General features: G+C 42.4%; 1 protein-coding gene across 1 annotated transcript in view; it reads left to right on the plus strand.

Moving 5' to 3' along the window:
* Window positions 1-379: 379 nt before the first annotated feature.
* LOC111158555 (FRAS1 related extracellular matrix protein 2) overlaps window positions 380-21970 on the plus strand; it is a 149260-nt gene continuing 127669 nt past the window's right edge. Inside the window, exons 1-2 of the mRNA XM_022520655.1 lie at window positions 380-5558; window positions 10430-10519. Of these exons, the coding sequence (XP_022376363.1) occupies window positions 380-5558; window positions 10430-10519 (5269 nt within the window). The remainder of the gene's footprint in view (window positions 5559-10429; window positions 10520-21970) is intronic.

The raw sequence follows: 21970 nt of genomic DNA on the forward strand, positions 1-21970 counted from the left end.
ATTGGCAGATATCACTACCCAACCCTCAACTCGGGGCCTCCTCCCGGTACCAACGATTGGCCTCCTGGGAGGACTGGAGTAAGGGGGTGATAGGGGAGGGTTTTCCCTCAAAGCTCTAGGTCCCGGGACCTGGGAAGCAGGAGTGGAGGGACTCGGTTTTCGCAGCCAGTGCGCGGCCGGTGGCGGAGCGGGACGCCGGGGGGCTTCATCCTCCGCTGCAGCGCCAGCCCTGCCCGCCCCGCGCAACTTTCCATCCTGGCCCAGCCGCGGCTACAGAGTACAGAGTTCCTGGCACTTTCCGGAGGGGGTTTCTTGCTCCCTGCCGGGGGACTGACTGCGCTCTCTCAGGCTGACCTGTCCGAGCTCTAACACCCGGACCATGCACGCGGCCAGGACTCCCGGGATCGCCTCCGGCGCCGGCGGGGTGGCCAACCCCACCAGTTTTCAGCAGATACCTACGCTGCCGCCCCTCCTCGTGTTGCTGCTGCTGCTTCTCCTGTCACCGGTAAGCTGCGTCCCGGCACAGCCCGCTGCCCCTGAGCGAGCGTTGCTGTCCCCGGATCTCGCGGGGGCTGCAGGGGTCCCCGCAGAGGAGGCCATAGTGCTGGCGAACCGTGGGCTCCGGGTGCCCTTCGGCCGCGAGGTCTGGCTGGATCCGCTTCACGACCTGGTGCTGCAGGTGCAGCCGGGGGACCGCTGCTCGGTGACCGTGCTAGACAACGACGCGCTGGCCCAGAGGCCTGGCCGCCTGAGTCCCAAGCGCTTCCCGTGCGACTTCGGCCCGGGAGAGGTACGCTACTCGCACCTGGGCGCGCGCAGCCCATCGCGGGATCGCATTCGGCTGCAGCTGCGCTACGACGCGCCGGGAGGGGCAGCAGTGCTACCCTTGGTGCTGGAAGTGGAGGTGGTCTTCACCCAGCTAGAGGTTGTGACTCGGAACTTGCCCCTCGTCGTGGAGGAGCTGCTGGGGACCAGTAATGCCCTGGACGCGCGGAGCCTGGAGTTTGCCTACCAGCCCGAGACTGAGGAATGTCGCGTGGGCATCCTTTCGGGCCTGAGCGCGCTGCCTCGCTACGGGGAGCTCCTTCACTACCCGCAAGTTCCAGGTGGAGCCAGCGAGGGGGGCGCCCAGGATCCTCTCCTGATGGACTGCAAAGCTTTCCAGGAACTAGGCGTGCGCTACCGCCACACGGCCCCCAGTCGGTCCCCAAACAGGGACTGGGTGCCCATGGTGGTGGAGCTGCGGTCTCGTGGTTCGCCTGTGGGCAGGCCTGCTCTGAAACGTGAGCACTTCCAGGTGCTGGTGAGAATCCGAGGAGGGGCGGAGAACACCGCCCCCAAGCCCAGTTTTGTGGCCATGATGATGATGGAGGTGGATCAGTTTGTACTCACCGCCCTGACCCCAGACATGCTGGCCGCTGAGGATGCTGAGTCTCCCCCCGACCTGTTGATCTTCAACCTCACCTCTCCCTTCCAGCCTGGCCAGGGCTACTTAGTTAGTACTGATGATCGCAGCCTGCCCCTCTCGTCTTTCACTCAGAAGGACCTGCGACTCTTGAAGATTGCCTACCAGCCCCCCTCTGAGGACTCTGACCAGGAGCGGCTCTTTGAACTGGAGTTGGAGGTAGTGGACCTGGAAGGAGCTGCCTCAGACCCTTTTGCTTTTATGGTAGTGGTGAAGCCCATGAACACACTGGCTCCCGTGGTCACCCGGAACACCGGCCTTATTCTCTATGAGGGCCAGTCCCGGCCCCTTACAGGCCCTGCGGGCAGTGGGCCACAAAACTTGGTCATCAGCGATGAGGATGACCTGGAGGCAGTGCAGCTGGAGGTGGTGGCTGGGCTCCGGCATGGTCACCTTGTCCTTCTGGGTGCCACCCATGGCAGCTCCACCCCTAAGACCTTTACGGTGGCTGAGCTAGCAGCTGGCCAGGTGGTCTACCATCACGATGACAAAGATGGCTCACTGAGTGACAACCTTGTCCTTCGAATGGTGGATGGAGGACACCGGCACCAGGTGCAGTTCCTGTTCCCCATCACCTTAGTGCCTGTGGATGACCAGCCACCAGTCCTCAATGCTAACACAGGGCTGACACTGGCAGAAGGTGAGACAGTGCCCATCCTGCCCCTTGCTCTAAGTGCAACTGACATTGACTCAGACGACTCTCTGCTGCTTTTTGTGCTGGAGTCGCCCTCCTCGACTGCAGGGCATCTGCTTCTCCGCCAAACGCATCCTCCCCGTGAGGAGGAGGAGCTGAGCAGGGGCCCTTGGAGGAGACAGGGAGCATTCTATGAGCAAACAGTGACAGAGTGGCGGCAGCGGGACATAAGCGAGGGACGGCTGTTCTACAGGCATTTGGGGCCCCACAGTCCCGGGCCAGTGATGGACCAGTTCACATTTCGGGTCCAGGATAACCATGATCCTCCTAATCAGTCTGGACCACACAGATTTGTGATACGCATTCACCCTGTGGATCGCCTCCCTCCAGAGCTGGGTAGCGGCTGTCCCCTTCGGATGGTGGTGCAGGAATCCCAGCTCACCCCTCTGAGGAAGAAGTGGCTGCGCTACACCGACCTGGACACGGATGACCGAGACCTGTGTTACACAGTGACCCAGCCTCCCATGGACACAGACGAAAACCACTCGCCCGCCCCACTGGGCACCTTGGTCCTGACCGACAACCCCTCAGTCATGGTGACCCATTTTACCCAAGCCCAGATCAACCACCATAAAATTGCTTACAGACCTCCAGAGCAAGAACTGGGAGTGGCTGCCCGAGTGGCCCAGTTCCAGTTCCAGGTGGAGGATCAAGCTGGGAATGTGGCTCCAGGCACCTTCACGCTTTACTTGCAGCCAGTGGACAACCAGCCACCTGAGATCCTCAACACGGGTTTCACCATTCAGGAGAAGGGCCACCATGTCTTGAGTGAGACCGAGTTGCGTGTGAATGATGTAGACACTGACGTCGCCCACATCTCTTTCACTCTCACGCAGGCGCCCAAACACGGCCACATGAGAGTGTCTGGACAGATATTGCATGTTGGGGAGGTCTTCCACTTAGAAGACATAAAACAGGGTCGGATTTCCTATGCCCATAATGGTGATGAGTCTCTCACTGATAGCTGCTCCTTGGAGGTCAGTGACAGACACCACGTGGTGCCCATCACTCTCAGAGTGAACATCCGGCCGGCAGATGATGAGGGGCCCACGCTGAGCCTTCCTGCTGGCACTCTGGGGTCTTACCTAGATGTTCTTGAAAATGGAGCTACTGAAATCACTGCCAGTGTTATCAAGGGGACTGACGAGGACACTGATGATGTGATGTTGACTTTTGTCTTGGAAGATCCACCCTTATATGGAGAAATCCTGGTCAACGGAGTTCCAGCAGAGCAGTTTACCCAAAAGGACATCTTGGAAGGCTCTGTCATCTATGCCCACACTAGCGGTGAGATAGGCCTGTTGCCCAGAGGGGACTCTTTTAACCTGAGTCTGTCAGATGTGTCTCAAGAATGGGTAATAGGTAGCAATACTATCCAAGGAGTTACCATGTGGGTGACCATCCTCCCTGTTGATAACCAGGCTCCAGAAATTTCTGTAGGTGAACAGTTTATAGTTGTGGAAGGTGATAAAAGTGTTATAACCTCAACACATATAAGTGCTCAAGATATTGATTCACTAACTGATGACCTCTTGTGCACTATAGTTATCCAGCCTACCTCCGGTTATGTTGAAAACATTTCTCCAGCCCCGGGCTCTGAGAAATCAAGAGCAGGAATTGCCATAAGTGCCTTTACCCTGAAAGACCTCAGGCAGAGTCATATTAACTATGTCCAGAGTGTCCATAAAGGGGTCGAACCTGTGGAAGACCGATTTATATTTCGTTGTTCTGATGGCATTAACTTTTCAGAGAGACATTTTTTCCCCATTGTCATCATTCCCACCAATGATGAACAGCCAGAAATATTTATGAGAGAATTTATGGTGATGGAGGGCATGAGTCTGGTGATTGATACGCCCATCCTCAATGCTGCTGATGCTGACATGCCCCCAGATGATCTAACTTTCACTATTACCCGATTTCCTACTCGAGGTCACATCATGAACCAGCTGATAAATGGCACAGTTTTGGTTGAAAGCTTCACCTTGGATCAGATCATAGAGAGTTCAAGCATTATTTATGAGCATGATGACTCCGAGACCCAGGAAGACAGTTTTGTGATTAGACTAACAGATGGTAAGCACTCAGTGGAAAGGATGGTCCTCATTATAGTTATCCCAGTTGATGATGAGACCCCCAGAATGATGATCAATAATGGACTAGAAATAGAAATTGGGGAAACCAAAATTATCAACAACAAAATATTAATGGCAACGGATTTGGACTCTGAAGACAAATCTTTGGTTTATATTATTCGATATGGGCCAGGACATGGCTTATTGCAGAGACGAAAACCTACAGGTGCCTTGGAAAATATCACACTGGGCATGAATTTTACCCAGGACGAAGTGGACAGAAACTTAATTCAGTATGTCCATTTTGGACAAGAGGGCATTCGGGACCTAATTAAATTTGATGTGACTGATGGAATAAATGCCCTCATAGATCGCTACTTTTATGTTTCCATTGGGAGCATTGACATTGTCTTCCCGGATGTGATAAGCAAAGGAGTATCCTTGAAAGAAGGTGGCAAAGTCACCCTCACAACAGATCTACTAAGCACCAGTGACTTGAACAGTCCCGATGAAAACTTAGTTTTTACCATCACCAGGGCTCCCATGAGAGGTCACTTAGAGTGCACAGATCAACTTGGAACATCCATCACATCTTTCACTCAGCTCCAACTGGCTGGCAACAAAATCTACTACATCCATACAGCTGACGACGAAGTCAAGATGGACAGCTTTGAGTTTCAGGTCACTGACGGACGTAACCCTGTCTTCCGGACATTCCGTATCTCCATTAGTGATGTGGATAACAAAAAACCGGTGGTCACCATCCATAACCTGGTTGTCAGTGAAGGTGAAAACAAGCTGATCACTCCCTTTGAACTCACTGTCGAAGACAGAGATACTCCTGACAAACTCCTGAAGTTCATTGTCATCCAGGTGCCTGTTCACGGTCAACTCCTGTTTAACAATACCAGACCCACCATGGTTTTTACCAAGCAAGACTTGAATGAAAACTTAATCAGCTATAGACATGATGGCACTGAGTCGAGTGAAGACAGCTTCTCCTTCACGGTGACTGATGGTTCCCATACAGAGTTCTATGTTTTCCCTGATACAACATTTGAAACAAGGAGACCCCAAGTGATGAAAATCCAGGTCTTAGCTGTTGACGATAGTGTCCCCCAAATTGCTGTGAACAAAGGGGCCTCCACACTTCGCACTCTGCCTACTGGTCACTTGGGGTTCATGATCACAAGCAAAATATTGAAAGCAGAGGACAGAGACAGCCTACATTTTTCTCTCAGGTTTATTGTGACAGAGGCCCCTCAACATGGCTATCTCCTCAACCTGGACAGAGGCAACCACAGTGTGACTCAGTTTACACAAGGTATGGTACTCTTTTATTTCCTTATACCCAATGGAAAATTCAGGTCTTATTTTCTGAGGGTACGGCTATTCCTGAAAATGTTGTAAATAAGGGATCAAATTTGAGTCCAAGGGAAGAAAAGGACAGGGAAATAGAGAGATTGGGGGGGGATGCGGGGACTTACTTTTCTGGGAGAATAGCTCTCTTCTTGCCGTATTCCCACTGCAGGGCCCTGCATTAGAAGGAATTTCAATGTCTTTTGACAGCAACAAGGTATGCTTGGTTCCAAGGCTGGAACCAGACTTGGGGGGAATTAAAACTGAAGCAAGCCCTTCAGGTCTGCTTTCTTTCCCACCCCCATCGTCTGGGTCTGTCAGGTGTACTGCAGGTGGCTCATGAAGCATTTGGGCACCTGAGCGAAGGTTGTGCTTTCTGAATTCTTTGTGTTCTTCTTACTGTTATTTTCACCTTCCATTCAAATAGAGCCTTCAAGTCTATATTACTTTAATTGTTAGAGCATTGTTCTAATCCTATTGCAGTTCTTAGAAACTTTGTAACTGAAAAAAAATGTATATGTACTTCTTAGATTTAGAATTCTTCTCTAATATTTTATGACTTAGGCAAACACCAAATACATGAAGAGGTGTAGAGTTATAACAATTATATGTACAAGGTATGGTTCCATCTCACACACACACACACACACACACACACACGCATGTGCGCACATGCGCACGTAGAGCATCCTTAATGATGTCCGAGACAATATGTCTATCACCAGAATGTACATTCATTTTATTAAGAACCTGAAGATAACGTTGACAAGTTGAATAGCAGGACAGAAGGAGGAAATTATTTTCTTGTTTCAGATCTCTTCTCGCTTCCTCTTTCAAACACAGTAACAGACACCCGTGGCCTCCAACACCTGCATTCTTGAAGCTAAAGCGTTTTTCTAACCTAAATTTTCTTTGTGTGTGGACACAGTCTGAGACAGGAAGTGCAGGTGACCTCTGCAGAGTCACTCACTGACAGAAGGGGGAAGCCCATTCAGTGTGCGGGCTTGAGAAGCAAGGCTCTGTTCTCCAGAACGTGCGACCTTCACTACAGAGGGCAACGGGTGGCTTTCATGAAAATCTCACCATGTCAGGATGGAAACTAGATCTCTCCTGTGTTGGCTCTGTGAGTGGAGATGGAGTTTACCCTCGGGGCATCCCAGTGGGGGTGTTCTTTTCCCGCAACAGTGTTGGACTCTAACAAATGCTTTAATAAACGGATGTCGCAAAGTTTAGTGTTAAAGTGAACCGCTTCTCTGTTTTAGATGCTGGCAAATAGCCCTGAACTCCAACCTCCTGATTGTTGGCTGAAAGCCTGAATATATTGTAGGGCCTGCAGGGACAGGAAAACCTCAGAGTGCCAAGTGTCATGCCAGACCAGCGGGAAACTTTTGTGTGAAGACTTTCTGAGGACAGAGATGCCATGCAATCTTAGACTGGTTTGTTTGCATGGAAAGTGAAGAGGATGAAAGGAATATATTACAGGATAGAAAATGTGATTTCAAATCGCTCCTCTGACCTGAAACAAGTAATCTGACTTTAAGGATTAAAAAAAAAAAAAAAAAAAAAAAAAAAAAGAATTTAAAGATAAAGAAAAAAAAAAAAAAAAAAATATATATTTAAAAAAAAAAAAAAAAAAAAAAAAAAAAAAAAGGAATTTGTGGATGAAGACAGGCAGATGATTTAACTTAAAGTCTATGGAGCAGATCTGACAGCTGATAATGTTGGAATATTATATCTTAAATATCAAACTCTACATTATACTATTTCAGAGGGAGGCTGTTGCATGTGCATACGTTCTCTCTCTCTCACCAATATGGACTCACCTTTATTAGTCTTTATGGTCATTTGTAAATATAGAGTATCAGTTTATTATAAAAAGTGAAGATACATTTTTAAGGTTATAAGGGAAATGAGCACATTCCAATAAGAACCCAAACGCTGCCTAGGAAAACTGTTGGTAATTCATCACTGAGCACTCATCTGAGCAAATGGAGGCTACAGTTCGGTTCAGAGTGGTAGTTTCTGGAGACAAGATGGCTGAGGGAAAATGGGGGAGCTCCACTGTCGAGCCACTGTGCTGTTGTCTTGAAGAGAAATGAACGCAGGAGCTTGAGTAAGGACAACACTAGCTTTGATCTGTTTTTGTTTTTCTGTTATCATGAAGGGATGAGCTGAGCTGTATTTTGATGGATTTTCAGTGCTCTGAGTTAAGTCAAGTTAGCCATATATGGGCAAAGAAGTTTGTTCCCAAACCGATTCACTAAATGGTCCCTAGGAAAAGAAAATTCATTCATTCCTAAACCTCATCCAATTTTATTAGAAGACTTAACAAGGTAGAATTAGACAAATAAGAGAAATTATTTCAATGATGTGTCTTTGGCAGGGTGCCCCTGCTGTCTCCGTCCCGGGCTTAAATCACTTGTCTCAAGGACCCAGACTGTTTTCTGTACAATAAGTACACAATAATGTCTTGTGAGAGATACATTACAGATCACTTTCAGAAATTTCCCCCAAAGAGTTTGAACCAGGGTGTGGTTGCCAGGCATGTCAGTGAACTTAGAACTAAAACGAAAACCCAAAATCATGGAATGCTTGTATACATGAACCGAAATAAATCGGATGTGTGATCAGTGATTAGAAGAAAATCCAGGTAATTGTTAGGTGTTTACCGAAAGGAGATGACCTTTTTTTGCTACTAGGTTTTGATCTTCCTAATACTACTATGCCTTAAGAAGTGAGTGTTTATATATAATTTGTGATGTTTTTGATAGCTTTAGAGTTTCCTATACAATAACAGTAGTATGATCAAAGTCTTTACTTATTTGAGATTTTTTTAGAAGTCACTTTTTTGAACCATGAATTACTAACTGAGTTATAAAGAAAATGAAAAGGGTTTTGGTTTGTTCCAACTAATCAATATTACATGCCCTAACTTGGGCAGAAAATTTGACACCTGCATGTCCTAATTGCATTCATGTTCACTTTAAAAAAAAAAGAAAAGTTTTTAAGAAATCACTTTTGAAGTGGTGATTTGTTTCAGCAAAACTGTCTCCTAAATACCATAGCTTTTGCAAGAAATCAACGATGCAGAGTTTGGGTACACTAACGAATTTTTCTTTTCTTGTGGTAGAGCTTTTAGATTTTCTTACACAGTTAAAGAGGGAATGGGGAAGTTTGGAAAAAGGTCTTCCCCACATGACCAGAAGACTGTCCTTAGGCTAAAGATGTGCCCTTAGAGCACAGTTTTCCTGATGAATTAAAAGGTTGTAAGGGGTCAAGAGTTGTAGGAGTAGACAGGTAAAGAGCCTGCAAGGGCTTTGCTCCTTACCTCTGTCAAAACATCACACACACGGAGGTAGCGGTCAGAGCATGGTCCACCAGACCTCTGGACTCTTTCATTTTAAGAAACGTTTGAGCTGTTACTGAATATTAGACCCTGAGCAAAGGACTGGATGAAAAAAAAAAAAAGGATGAAAAAAGAATCCCAGAAGTTTTCCATCTTCTAGGAAAGGTAGCCACGCAGAAAGATACAAATGACAGTAGGCAGAAATTTGGGGAAATTAGAGCAGAGTTAGAAATAAAATGCTAAGGGGGAAGAATATGTCTTGAATTTGCTTCATCTGTTAGTACCCCTTTTACAGGAAGTTACCATTAACTATTAAATCAGATTTTCAAATGTCGGATTGTAAGCAAGTCACCTTTCAGAACTGTATGAGGCAAGGGAGCGTGTACATTTCCCATCTGTCAGATGGGGTCACAGAAATTCTTGGAGTCATTCGTTGATCCCAGTACCTTACATCACTTGAGCTTATTATTTCATAAATTCATTTTCTTATATATGATGCTTGCAGACTTCGTAGCACGAACTTAGTAGAAAGAACTCTTAGAAGTTGGAAAAACTGTAGAGCCCACTGGAACCACACAAATGTTACATACCACTGGGGAAACTACTCTTAGCTATGAACTTGATTTTATGTAGCCTTGGAAATAACTACTTACTGCCTGGCCCAGGTCAATAACGTCATGCTGCGAGCATCACAGAAGAGGATGGTTCTTGGTTTATTATGTTGTCTGTGTTTAATCATTTAGGAAAGGAATTAGTAAAATGCATGAATAAATTTTTGAAGTTGTATGTCAGTCAATCACTGAAAACAAACTGTGCTGGTAAATTTGAGAGCTGGGCCGGAAAGCAAAAGAAAGAGGGTTCCTGAGGCAGAATAGCTTTTCACTATGAATAAAGGTTTCAGGTTTTGTTAGATGTTTTCTGTTCTAATTCTTTTCTGGGGTCATGACAGTTATTTCAATCTTTGGGATGTAAAATGTCCTTGATTTTTTTTTTTTTTTTTCGAACTCTGGAGAGCTTAAAAACAGTCTGTTGTGTATTGCAAGAGGTAAGAAACGTTAGCCAGAGGAGGGCAGGGATATTCTTTCCTCTGAGAGCCAACCCTCTAGGGAGGAAAAGAGTGTGATTTTGGCAGTGTCAGGAAATCTTTCATGCCTCAGACTATCTCCCTTTCCACCTGTCATGAAGTCTGACATTCCGTATTTAGACAGTCACTTCTTTGGTGCATGAACATGCAAATAACATTGGGAGGGGCAACACCTTGCTATTATTATAACCTAACTCTTGCACTCTATCTGGGTAAGGGATCAGATTTCCATGGGACAGCTGAAATCAAGGGGCTTAGAGAGAGGAGAAATCAGATAGCACTGCTTCCCTTGGAATTAGGAAACCTAAATGTGATTACAGAGAAGAGCCAGTCGGATTTACCGTAAGTAATGAGTCACCAATCTCACCTTAGTAATGAATCATCTTGTTCTTGGGTTATTTTCTAGCTGACATTGATGACATGAAAATATGCTACGTTTTAAAAGACGGGGCCAATGCCACAAGTGATATGTTCCATTTTACAGTTGAAGATGGTGGTAAGTATTCACTCTCCTGTTAGTATAAACCAGGAGAGTGACTTTTATTGGTTGTTCACTACAAAGAATCTATATAAAGTATCCTTTTCTGTTCACCTGAATTTATACTGAGTGAATTTTTTATTTGCCACTAGATAATCTTACATTCTTAATCTGACACAGTACTACTCTGCAATGAGTATAGATAAATGTTCCAGTTATATTATTTTTGTCTTGGGATTTGCAAAGCACTAAAAGAAAGACCTATGTAAATAGGATCCCCGTGTCCAGTTGTTCAGAATATGTTCTACATGATGCTGCCCGCTTGAGGTGGCAAGAGGATGTTGGAATTCACCCAGCTCCACTCTCAAGCCGTGTGCCTACCCACATGTGTCTGCCCCGAGGGGGTGTCTTTTGCTGATTTGTACTTGGGTGCTGTATGGACTAATGCTGTTGAATAATTGCATTTATCAGGAAATCAGTGCTAAGTAAATGTGTTTTTTATCAATCTCAGTATGTCTAATGATTTTCTTAGTTTGGAGGATTTTGTGGCACAGTCTAGCTAAAATTTTCCTTGGTGGGGGCGCCTGCGTGGCTCCGTCGGTTAAGCATCTGCCTTTGGCTCAGGTCATGATCCCAGCATCCTGGGATAGAGCCCCAAATCAGGTTCCTTGCTCAGTGGGGAGCCTGCTTCTCCTCTGTCTGCAGCTCCCCCTGCTTGTGCACTCGCTCGCGCTCTCTCTCTCTGTGTCAAATAAATAAACACAATCTTAAAAAATAATAATAGGGGTGCCTGGGTGGCTCAGTGGGTTAGAGCCTCTGTCTTCAGCTCAGGTCATGATCTCAGGGTCCTGGGATCGAGCCCTGCATTGGGCTCTCTGCTCAGCAGGCAGTCTGCTTCTCCCTCTCTCTCTGCCTGCCTCTCTGCCTACTTGTGATCTCTCTGCCAAATAAATAAATAAATAAAAATCTTTAAAAAATAATAATAAAATAAAATTTTCCTCAGTGAAGTCTGAATACTGCAGAGAATAGGCTATGACCTGTGTTCTGAGTCTCCTGAACAATGTTATTGTCACTGTCCCCCAAGGCCTTGAGTGCTGTTCACCCTCTGTTTGGCTCTCTTCCTAATGCAGTATGCCGGGAGAAAAACGGGCCACTTCTAGAGTCATCATAAAGATGTCTCTGTTCTCTCAGCAGAAGCAAAAGAGTCTCAGGAAGTACGTATGTTGTGTGAACAAGACACAGGAAGTGGGAGGGGGATGTGGGGGTAAGAGATGAAGGAAGGAGAAAACAAATGATTCGGATTGAGTCATCTGTTTTCTAATGATGCTTTTTTTAAAAAGTACACTATTATGTCATCTATCTCAAAAAGATGACATGCTTCCCTTTGCTGTTTTGTGAAGCATTAAATAGCACTTGTTTAAAATATCATTGGACATAATGTGATCACAGCTCTAAAAAATGGCATCTGCTGGGCGCGTGCCAGAGAGGCAAAAAATGATGTTAATTTAGGTTCAGATATTTGATTTTCCCTAGAGGCCAGATGTTTAGTAAATTTGATGCCTTTATTTTTATAGTAACCAAGTCATAGTTTAATATTTTATTTATGGATAAAAGGAATCTTAGTATGAAACCGATTTCTAAGAAGGAAGCCGATTTATAAAGAAAAACGTGCTTACTGAATCTTGATGCTCAAGTGGGAAAGTCTTCCGTCAGTAAACTTTACAGGAGAGCTCTGAAATAATTCAAATCTGTGTAGTAGATCAAAATTTTTTTTAAAGATTTTATTTATTTGACAGACAGAGTTCACAAGTAGGCAGAGAGGCAGGCAGAGAGGGAGAGGGGGAAGCAGGCTCCCCGCTGAGCACAGAACCCAATGCGGGGCTTGATCCCAGGACCCTGGAGTCATGACCTGAGCTGAAGGCAGAGGCTTAACCCAGTGAGCTACCCAGGTGCCCCAGTAGATCAAAATTTATAGACTAAATTATTAGTTCAAGGTACCAGGTTTGTCACTTAGAATGACTGCATATATCTCAGTAGCAAAAGTCTGATTTTCCTTAAAATTACTCAAAAAAGTTTGAAATCAAATAGTTATAATTCTAAGATATGGTAGTTTTGCTTTTTTACTATTGTGCTTTCCCCCAACGTTATTACATTTCCAGTCTGACACAGAGCCACTCTGTTACTCCGCCCATTCCTTTCCTTAGCTGGATGGACTGGTTGCATTTCCTTTAAAATTTTGATTTGTACTTAAACTTTAGAAAACATGATGCCCTATCATATTTCAAAATATTAAGTGAGAAATGGCTAGTTGAAGAGACAGGGTTTATTTATTTATTTATTTTTAAAAAGATTTTATTTATTTATTTGACAGACAGAGATCACAAGTAAGCAGAGAGGCTGGCAGAGAGAGAGAGAGGAGGAAGCAGGCTCCCGGCTGAGCAGAGAGCCCGATGCGGGGCTCGATCCCAGGACCCTGGGATCATGACCTGAGCCGAAGACAGAGGCTTTAACCCACTGAGCCACCCAGGCGTCCCAAGGGTTTAGTTTTTGATTTGCTGAAAATGTGGCTGAACATCAAAGGGTTGTGTTTATGGAAATAGAAAATGCATCATTTTCGGGAGCTTTTTTAGAGCTGGAGTTTCACGTGAGAGGGAAACATTCCAGAGCAACGGTTCTTGACCTTTCTTCTCACCGCCAACATGGCATTACTTGTGGGGCTCGGGCAGATTCTGACAAACTGTCTGTGGAACAGAATCTATCTTAATTCACCTGGTATAAGGAAACATCCCTCTGCAGAATAAACACAGAAACCTGCAAGGTTAAAAAAATAAAAAATCATGTATCTACTTCAAAATTGTTTTAATCTGATACTTACTATTTAAGGATTTTTTTTTTAAGATTTTATTTATTTATTTATTTGACAGACAGAGATCACAAGTAGGCAGAGAGGCAGGCAGAGAGAGAGGGGGAAGCAGGCTCCCCGCCGAGCAGAAAGCCCGATGCGGGGCTCAATCCCAGGACTCTGGGATCATGACCTGAGCCGAAGGCAGAGGCTTTAACCCACTGAGCCACCCAGGTGCCCCTATTTAAGGATTTTTGCACTGTCTTGTAAAATACTCTAACATTTGAATGAGAAATGCAGTACTATTTCAAGAGTATCTTGAATGAAATTATGTCTCTGGGAAGGATGAGGTATTTTGCCCCACAGAAGTAAGAAATATTGCCAATATCTGTGGTAAGAGGAAGAAAATAAAGATATCCATCCTTTCCATAAAAATAATTTTAAACTAAGAGTTTTTTTGATCCATAAAATTAGATATATCTCATTTATATATATCTTGTTAATACAGTCCATAATTTTTTTAAAATACACTCTAGAAAAATATTTTTGTATAGACTGTAATATGGACCTTCATTTTCAAAATCTTTATGTTTAATTACATAAATTTTATGTAATAGAATATATGTTTATGAAGACACATATATGATATGTTCTGACGCTTCTCAAAGATATGTATGTCTTTGGAATCATGGAAGGTGCTTGAATCCTATGAACAAACATTATTCATGTTTTTTAGTTGGAGGGATCCAGGTGTCAGAAAAGCCAGGTGACCTCTCTGAATGTATCATCTGTCCAGGAGGTAACAGACCTCTGTCAATGGCTAATTATTCTTCCCATGTAGGTGATGACAGACTTCTTGGACCAGTGAGTTTGGTTACCAAGTTTGTTATCATCTCTTTTATACAAAGATAGTAAGCTTATCCATAAACCATCTCCATGAAATACATGAAATGCTTCCAATATTTCACATCTGGGAAACCAGTTACAGCACCATGGCCCAAAATTAAGAACTGTCTATTCCAGTTCTCTCTCCAATCCATAAAATTCACCTTCTCCAAGTCCTCAAGAGTGTTTTTAGAGGGACATCTGACACCTGGGTGGCTTAGTTGATTAAGCCACTGCCTTCGGTTCAGGTCATGATCCCAGGGTCCTGGGGTTCAGCCCCGCATTGGGCTCCCTGCTCAGCAGAGAGCCTGCAGCTCCCTCTACTTGTGTGGTCTCTCTCTCCCTGTTAAATGGATAGCTGAAATCTTTAAAAAAAAAAAAAAAACAAAGCGTGCTTTTAGGACAGTGACTAAGGAAATTACTGGAGCAAGCATAATCCTTGAACAACCTAAAAAACTACATAATAACTTTTACTTTCAGGAGTCAAGAAGAGATTTAGGAAAGTGGAGAGCTGAAAGCCCTTGTTTCAGATTTAATTATATTATCATGAGAAACTAGCTAGCCACAGAAATCTTGTTAGGATGTAGTGATGGACTAGGACCACCCATCACTAAGGGGATGGTGATTAGGACAGAGTTACCCCTTTTTAGCTTGGGGCTGTTACCAAATGGCAGGACTGAAGAGTACTTTATTTGAAGAATTGGTAATGTCAGGATTTTACCTCAGGGAGTGCTACTGTGTTTGGATTTTGTAAGTGTTGGTTGATATAGCACATGTACACACGTGGAGAGAGATTCTTATATTTTAGGATTCTTTCAATTAGGCCTTAAACCTTATATAAGATTTATGATTACTTATGCAGGTTTGCTTTCATAGCATTCCTATCAGCTTAGTAAAACAAACAAAAGTATTACTGTTCTTTTTGGCAGATGAGGAAACTGAGTCACAGAAACAGGTAATTGTCCTTCCTCAAGTTTCGTAACCAGGCAACCAGAGGCGAGTTTGAATCCCAGGATTCTTTCTGCAAGCAATGGCTTTCATACTTACGCAGGATAGGCAAAGTGGGGTGTTAACTTGTTGTTTCCTGGGTTCTCCTGACCAAGGTTTTAAGAATATTTAATGGTGAGAATGCCTGTTTGTCCGTAGGCAAAAGTTATGTCTCTTATATAGCGTGAATTTTTATTTTAGAGGTCTTTAAAGTCCACCATGTACTCAAATTTATAGTATTCTTGTCTAATATCATACTGTAATTCGTCTAAAAATATATATGTGGAAAGATATTCAGTCTTTCTAAAGTTTGAATAAACACAAATCAACCTTACAGTACCATTTTTTGTTTTATCAGTGAAATTACAAAGAAACTTAAAAAAAAACGCACTTAATATGTGAGTGTTGATGAAACAGGTACACTTCCATAATGTGCGTGAAGTTACAGAGAAAAGGCTTTGGAAAAATCTGTGAATAAGTAGTTGGAGTCCTGCAGGATGTAATAATCCATTTAAGACATGACTCAACGGAAGCAAAAACTTACAGCCATATTCATGTCACCATGTACTCAAACAGCAACCTGGAAATTATTCCCAATGCCCAATAAATATAGAAAAAGCTTTTTAGTAAACACCTTAAACATCTTTAAACATCTTAAAATGTTACATAATTCTTAAAATTTTAAATTATAGTCTGTCATAGTATAATTCTTAAAATGAACATTTAGTAATGAAATATAGTTTTTGGATATTGGTAAAGAACATGAAAATAGTATATCGAAAGGCCATCCATCGAGGTACTCTGGGGCCAGTGATCTACTATATAGTTAAATTATAAGTTATGATTTACAGGGTCAAATTCTGAAGTTGGGAAATGTGCTGTCGTTATCCCTGGCTTCAGCTAAGGAGCCATGTAGCAATGACCTGTGGATTTAGCAAAACCATCTTCCATTTCTTTTAGTTTCACCCTTTCTATCTTCCTGAGGGGAACTCAGTACAAAAATACTACAGACCTGGAAAAGACATCCCTTTTGACCTCTAGTGCTCCAGAATTTTAGCAGAAGACAAAAGCTTGCATTCTTTTATCCTGCTCCTAATTGAACATATTCTCTGATTTCATCTCAGCCTTTAATGCCCTGTAATTTTCTTATAAAGTATTCTAACATGAAAGTGCTTGTGTCCCTTTTTAGTCTTCTTTCAAAGGAACGTTTCTGCCTCTTTCTTGTGATGCAAAAGCTGGTCTCACACCACTGTTCCTGGTGTGTCCCTCCCTCAACCCTGATGAACTTCATCACTCTTAAAACACCTGCCTGAAGTGACATTTCCTCTCCAGAGTTGCTCCCAGCATCGTGATGACAAAGTTAGCAACGCTGTTTCTTTGTGCATCTGTCCCTACTTTTATCTACAAAAATGTTGTATTCTGGTTACTTGCTAATGTGAAGACCTCTATCAGTAGAGAAGGAACTTCTTCAAATCAAAAAAAGGTCTCGTTAATTTTTGTGCCATAGGGCCTCCCTGGGGTTGTAAACAGGGTAAATATTTAACAAATATTGAAATGAATGAATAGATAAATCGGGAAAAGGCGCTTCCTTTTTATGTAAGGATCGATTACATCATATTCTAAGAAAAACTCCTCAACAATTGCCAGTGGACCTTGGCATTCCTTTAGCACATTCTCTTATCCTGGCATTAACTTAAATCCCTGTGGCCCAAGAAAGATTTTTAGGAAAGCTTTCACATTTTTAAACACATGAAACCAACTGCTGTGGAAATTCCTTTGAAACTTTCAGTGAAGTAGACGGAAGACCAAAGGGATTCTCAGATTCCCAGTAACCACTAGTTCGGAGCTCACGTCATTCTTAGAGAATTCTTTTCAGGGAAAAAAAAAAAAAAGTTTTCAGTGTATTGTATCAACAATCGTACATCTTTAAAATTTAATGGTAATAGATAATTTTCTGTTAAACAGTGTATTTTTAAAGTCAGCACCACGACCTTAAGTATTTTTAGTTACCCCAATTTTGTGCCTCATGTGATAAGAGACATAATGCCAGGTAGAGAAGTAGAATGCTCTTCTTAGCAGAAAGTACCCTCAGTCCCCGTTAAAATGTCATTCTATAAATTTTTATTAGTTTCTTGCGTATGTGTTTAAGTTTCAAGCCCTCAGCGTCAGATCCAAGACCTTTTTTTGGACGGGCATCGGAAAGAATTAGGAGATGTGATCATCCATCTGGCTTGATACACTGAGTAGGACGAGCCCTCCTTTTCTCTCCATTGTGAAAATTGTTCGGTGCTTCCCCATTTGAACTCCCACGTGACGTGGGCATGCGGTCGGAGAGAGTGCCGTCTTCTGGTTTGGCGTTAAAACTGAGGCTTCAGACATGATATCTGTGTTGGCCATTGTTACGTGTCTGGCCCAAAGCCAGACATTTGTTGCCTCTGTCTTTGATTATGTCTTTTGGTGCCCAGTTTTTTCATTCGCCAAGATCCTTAATTCATATGCTATTGAAAGATATAAATAGCATCTTGACATAATTGGAGAAGCTGCCCAGTCAGTTCTTTATATGAAATGTCAGTTAAGGACAAGGCTTTCAGATTTTTATTCCTTATTTGATGACCAACTACTGAGACACAAGGAGATGGAAAGCTCTTCGTTCTATTAGAAGGAGCACAGATTTTTGTTTTAAAGTGACCAGTAACTCAGGGTTTAAGGCAAAGTCATTATTGACAGTTAGCTGGAATTGAGAGCAAGGGCTGGAAAAGTAGAAATAAGTGCATTAAGTCGGAAAACAAGGTTTGAGGACAAGCATTAAAAGATTATACAGACATATTCAGCTTAGAGGAAAAAAGCAAGCATTCTTGGCAATAAAATTAATTGCTAGTGACATGAGAACCAAAGGAAAGATACTCAAGAGAGTTATAATAAGATGGTGAAGTAATGTCAGGCACTGAGACAAATATTTCTAATCTGCGAGAGAGCATAAGATCTACTAGAATACAGGTCCTGGGAAGGGCTGTTGGCTACTGTGGCTTGAACATTTGTAAGCCTTTCTCTTTTCAACCAGCAGTTTAGAATGGTTCAAATCATCCGGGTCTTTCCGTAGCAGAGCCCTGGGTTTCTTGGCCAGAGGAGAGTGGTGGTGCTGGAAAAGACTTGGTAGGGAGAGGGGCATAGAAAAGGTTTCAGAGAGGAAATGAAGAGGCCATTTCGAACATACTAATTATGAGATGCCTTACTTTGAAATGTGTATACAGGAAGGGCCAGCCTATTGACCCTGCTTATCTTCCTGTCCATCGGAGGAGTTAGGAGCACAGCCTTTGGAATTAGAACTGGAACAAATATTGCTTCTGCCTTTTGCAGAAAAAGGCAATGTGAACCTAATCTCACTAAGGGAGTCTTCTTAGCCTTGGTGTCATTTGCCAAGTGGGCCAATAGTAGTCCTCTAGGTAATGAGGTTCTTTTTGAAGCTTAAGTAAGGTAATTCACGAAAATGGGATCATTCACCCAGCACACTTCCTGCCTCCGAGTAATGACTGTGCAGGTAGCTAACGGGCTTTCAAGGTTACCTCTCATTTTTCTTCTTCTTCCCATTTTTCTTTCATATCTTGCTTATTTCCCCTCTCCCATTTCCCCTTCTCTCCTCTTCCTTCTTCTGCCCCTCTCTAGTCTTTCCCACAGCAGCTGTTTGGAAAGTTTGACTGTCTATTTGTTTTTGGTAGAAAGATGGGGTAAGACAGGGATACGAGTGGAGAAATGGTGACTGCTTCTGCAGTGCTGAGTTTAAAGGCTAACAATGCTTCCAAATTCATTTTGCCATTAGCAAGGAGCTAAACAAAAATTTTCATTAAGCTAATAATAAAGAGTTTGCCCTGTGGTCAAATAACGGAAATATAAAGTACTCTCTCTCTCTCTCGAGCTCAGTTTACATGTTTTATTTCTTTTTACTAACTAGAATTATAAATTTTATAGACTTGAAGGTTAAATATAGTAACTAGCTTTGGTTAAAAAAAATACAGTACTCTGAAACATCTGGGTTTAGCAAATGTGAGGCTCAAATGATAGTTTCGACTGCAAATCTAATACACTGAGCCATAACCGCTGAAAACACTGATAAATAAAGTCTAAGTGTTAAAGCCATGTGGCTTTCTCTAATTATCCAGTAAGGTCGAAGGGGCAAATGTCATACCTAATCTTGATTGCAAATAAGGAAAAAATGAAATTTAGTGAGGTTTAACTTCGTGAAAAAGTAGTGAGAGAGTGAGGCACACACACAAATAAATACAAGTCTTTGTTCTTGGTTCACAAGTGTAGATTGATACCTGAATGTACATTTCCTAAGAGCAAAAATGTTTGGGTAAATGAGAAAAAAATAATTTTCTTAAATATTCTGTTCTGGAACAATTGGTGTAAACTTAATGAAATTATCAATTTATAAATCTGGTTCTGCTCCTAAGAATCAAAAGTCAATTGCCAAGAAGCTGTGTATAGATAATTTTTCACTGAAGGAATAAATGCCATGTTAAGGAAACAATGTAGCTTCATATGTGTACATTTAGAATTCTTACAGTGCTGGTATAGTAGAAGTTTCCAAAATGAGTTATTCAGTCCTGGCTAGGAACTGTTTAACGTAATATTTACTTTTTGTAAAAGGTATCAATATCGTTGGTACCAAGAAATCAAGAGAAAAAGATGAAGAGAAAGTGATTATAGAGCTATGTTTGGTTTTCAATTTAACACTATTTTTTTTATTCTTCATGTTAATTTTGAACTAAGCTGGGAGCATTTGATGAAGGAAATAGTGTTTGATGAAGGAAGCCAAGACACAATTCTCTTTCTTTTTGTTTCGAGAGAGCTCTGACTACATTCTTCCAAGCTGAGAAAGCAGAAGTACCTGCTTTTCTTTTTTTTTTTTTTTTTTTTTTCCTGCTGGTTAGCTAGATTCAGAAAGGTTTAATTATTTCATCTTGGTAATGCCCCCACCAGCTACGTTTAACTCCACTTCTATGACTGTTAGAGGCATGAGTTGAGAACACAGAAAACAGTGTTCTCGAGCTTAGCTCAAGAGAGCCACTTAAGAAATTGAAAATAAAGTGGTAAAACTGGTCAGTAGACTTCAGAAATGCGGGAGACAAAAAAAGAACCATTCTGTGTTCCCATAATTCTCCTCTTACTTGATTTTATGTAGAAATAGCCCCAAGTAAAGGGCACTGCATCCTTGCTATAAAAATTAAGTAAGGTGGGGTACATATAACCATTTCAGAAATTGTTTTTAACCATTAAGGAACAATTACCCTTGCGATCTAAACCTCAAGAGTCATTCTGTTTCACCATGCATGTCCATCCGGTTGCTAAATCCAGCTAATTTTACCGGCTTCCTGAATTCCTGTTGAATCAGATTCCTTCATTAACTTCATTCCTGTTGATCCTGTTAGAACCACATGGAGGTTTATCTTAAATGACTGAATAGATGTAAAACGCTTAAAAATAAGGACCAGCAGGGAGTAAGTGTCCTATTAATGTTAGCCATTTCCCCCACTGTAATATAATACACTATCTGTGAGAACCGGGGATTCTTACGTTTGCTTTTCATTGATGTAGCCTCAATGCCTGGCACACATAGAGGCTCTTAAGAACTATTTATTGAGTGAATGAATAAATTTTTCCTAATGTGATTTTCCTAATGAATTTCTTCTTCTTCTTTTTTTTTTTAAAGATTTTATTTATTTATTTGATAGAGAGAGATCACAAGTAGGTAGGCAGAGAGAGAGGGAGAAGCAGACTCCCTGACAAGAAGGGAAACTGACACGGGGCCCAATCCCAGGACCCTGAGGTCACAACCTGAGCCTAAGGCAGAGGCTTAACCCACTGAGCCACCCAGGCACCCCATCCTAATGAATTTCTTTATCTCTTGAGACTTTCTCCTCTGATCGATATACCATTTCCATAGTTACCCAAAAATACAAATGTGATTTTTAAATTGCCTTTTAAAAACAAAAACAAAAAACAAACTTCTGTCTTTCTCTCTGCTGCCACAGTTGACTTTCTGGCATCCAAATCTGATCCCATCTTTATTTTCCAGCTCGCAGATGGTGTCTTGTTAAGCACTGGAAAAAATTCAGACCCTTCTTGATGTACACACTGAGCGTGACCCATCTTCCAGTAGCGCCTCCTGCTCAGGATCCACACACATGCTGTGCGAGTTCATGGACCCTGCTTTTTCTTTCTCTTTCTGTTGCCTCTGCGAGAGAGTCAGTCCAGAGAGCAGTTTCTCCCTGATTTCTTCTACTCATGTCCTTAGGGTCAGGCATCACTGCCTCTGCGTTTCCATAACTACTCAGATTTGTATTCAGGGATGATATTCAAAATGTTTATGTATCGATCTGTATAGAAATTTAAATTTTTCCAATTGATACATACAAAGTTATATATACACACACATATACACATAAATACATATACAGTATAGATACACATAGTTATGAATGTGTATGTGTATATATATATACAGTATATATAAAATTGTTTGCCAAGTGATAGATGTGGCAACATAAATAATTTACTATATAAGATTGTTAATATACTATGCAGTATAAAATATATGTTTAAAAGGACTTACAAGTGTATCGTTATAGTACAGTTATAACCAATAGAATAGTGTAAATATATTTTATTTTGAGGTCATCTGTTACTTAAAGTAGCTTTCACAAGCTTAAAGATACCCTTCCTGGGCCATGAGTTGACTTGGGCTCAAAATTACG

The sequence above is a fragment of the Enhydra lutris genome, unplaced genomic scaffold, assembly GCF_002288905.1.
Source record: "Enhydra lutris kenyoni isolate GAN:26980312 unplaced genomic scaffold, ASM228890v2 scaffoldscaffold60, whole genome shotgun sequence".
Classification (NCBI taxonomy): domain Eukaryota; kingdom Metazoa; phylum Chordata; class Mammalia; order Carnivora; family Mustelidae; genus Enhydra; species Enhydra lutris.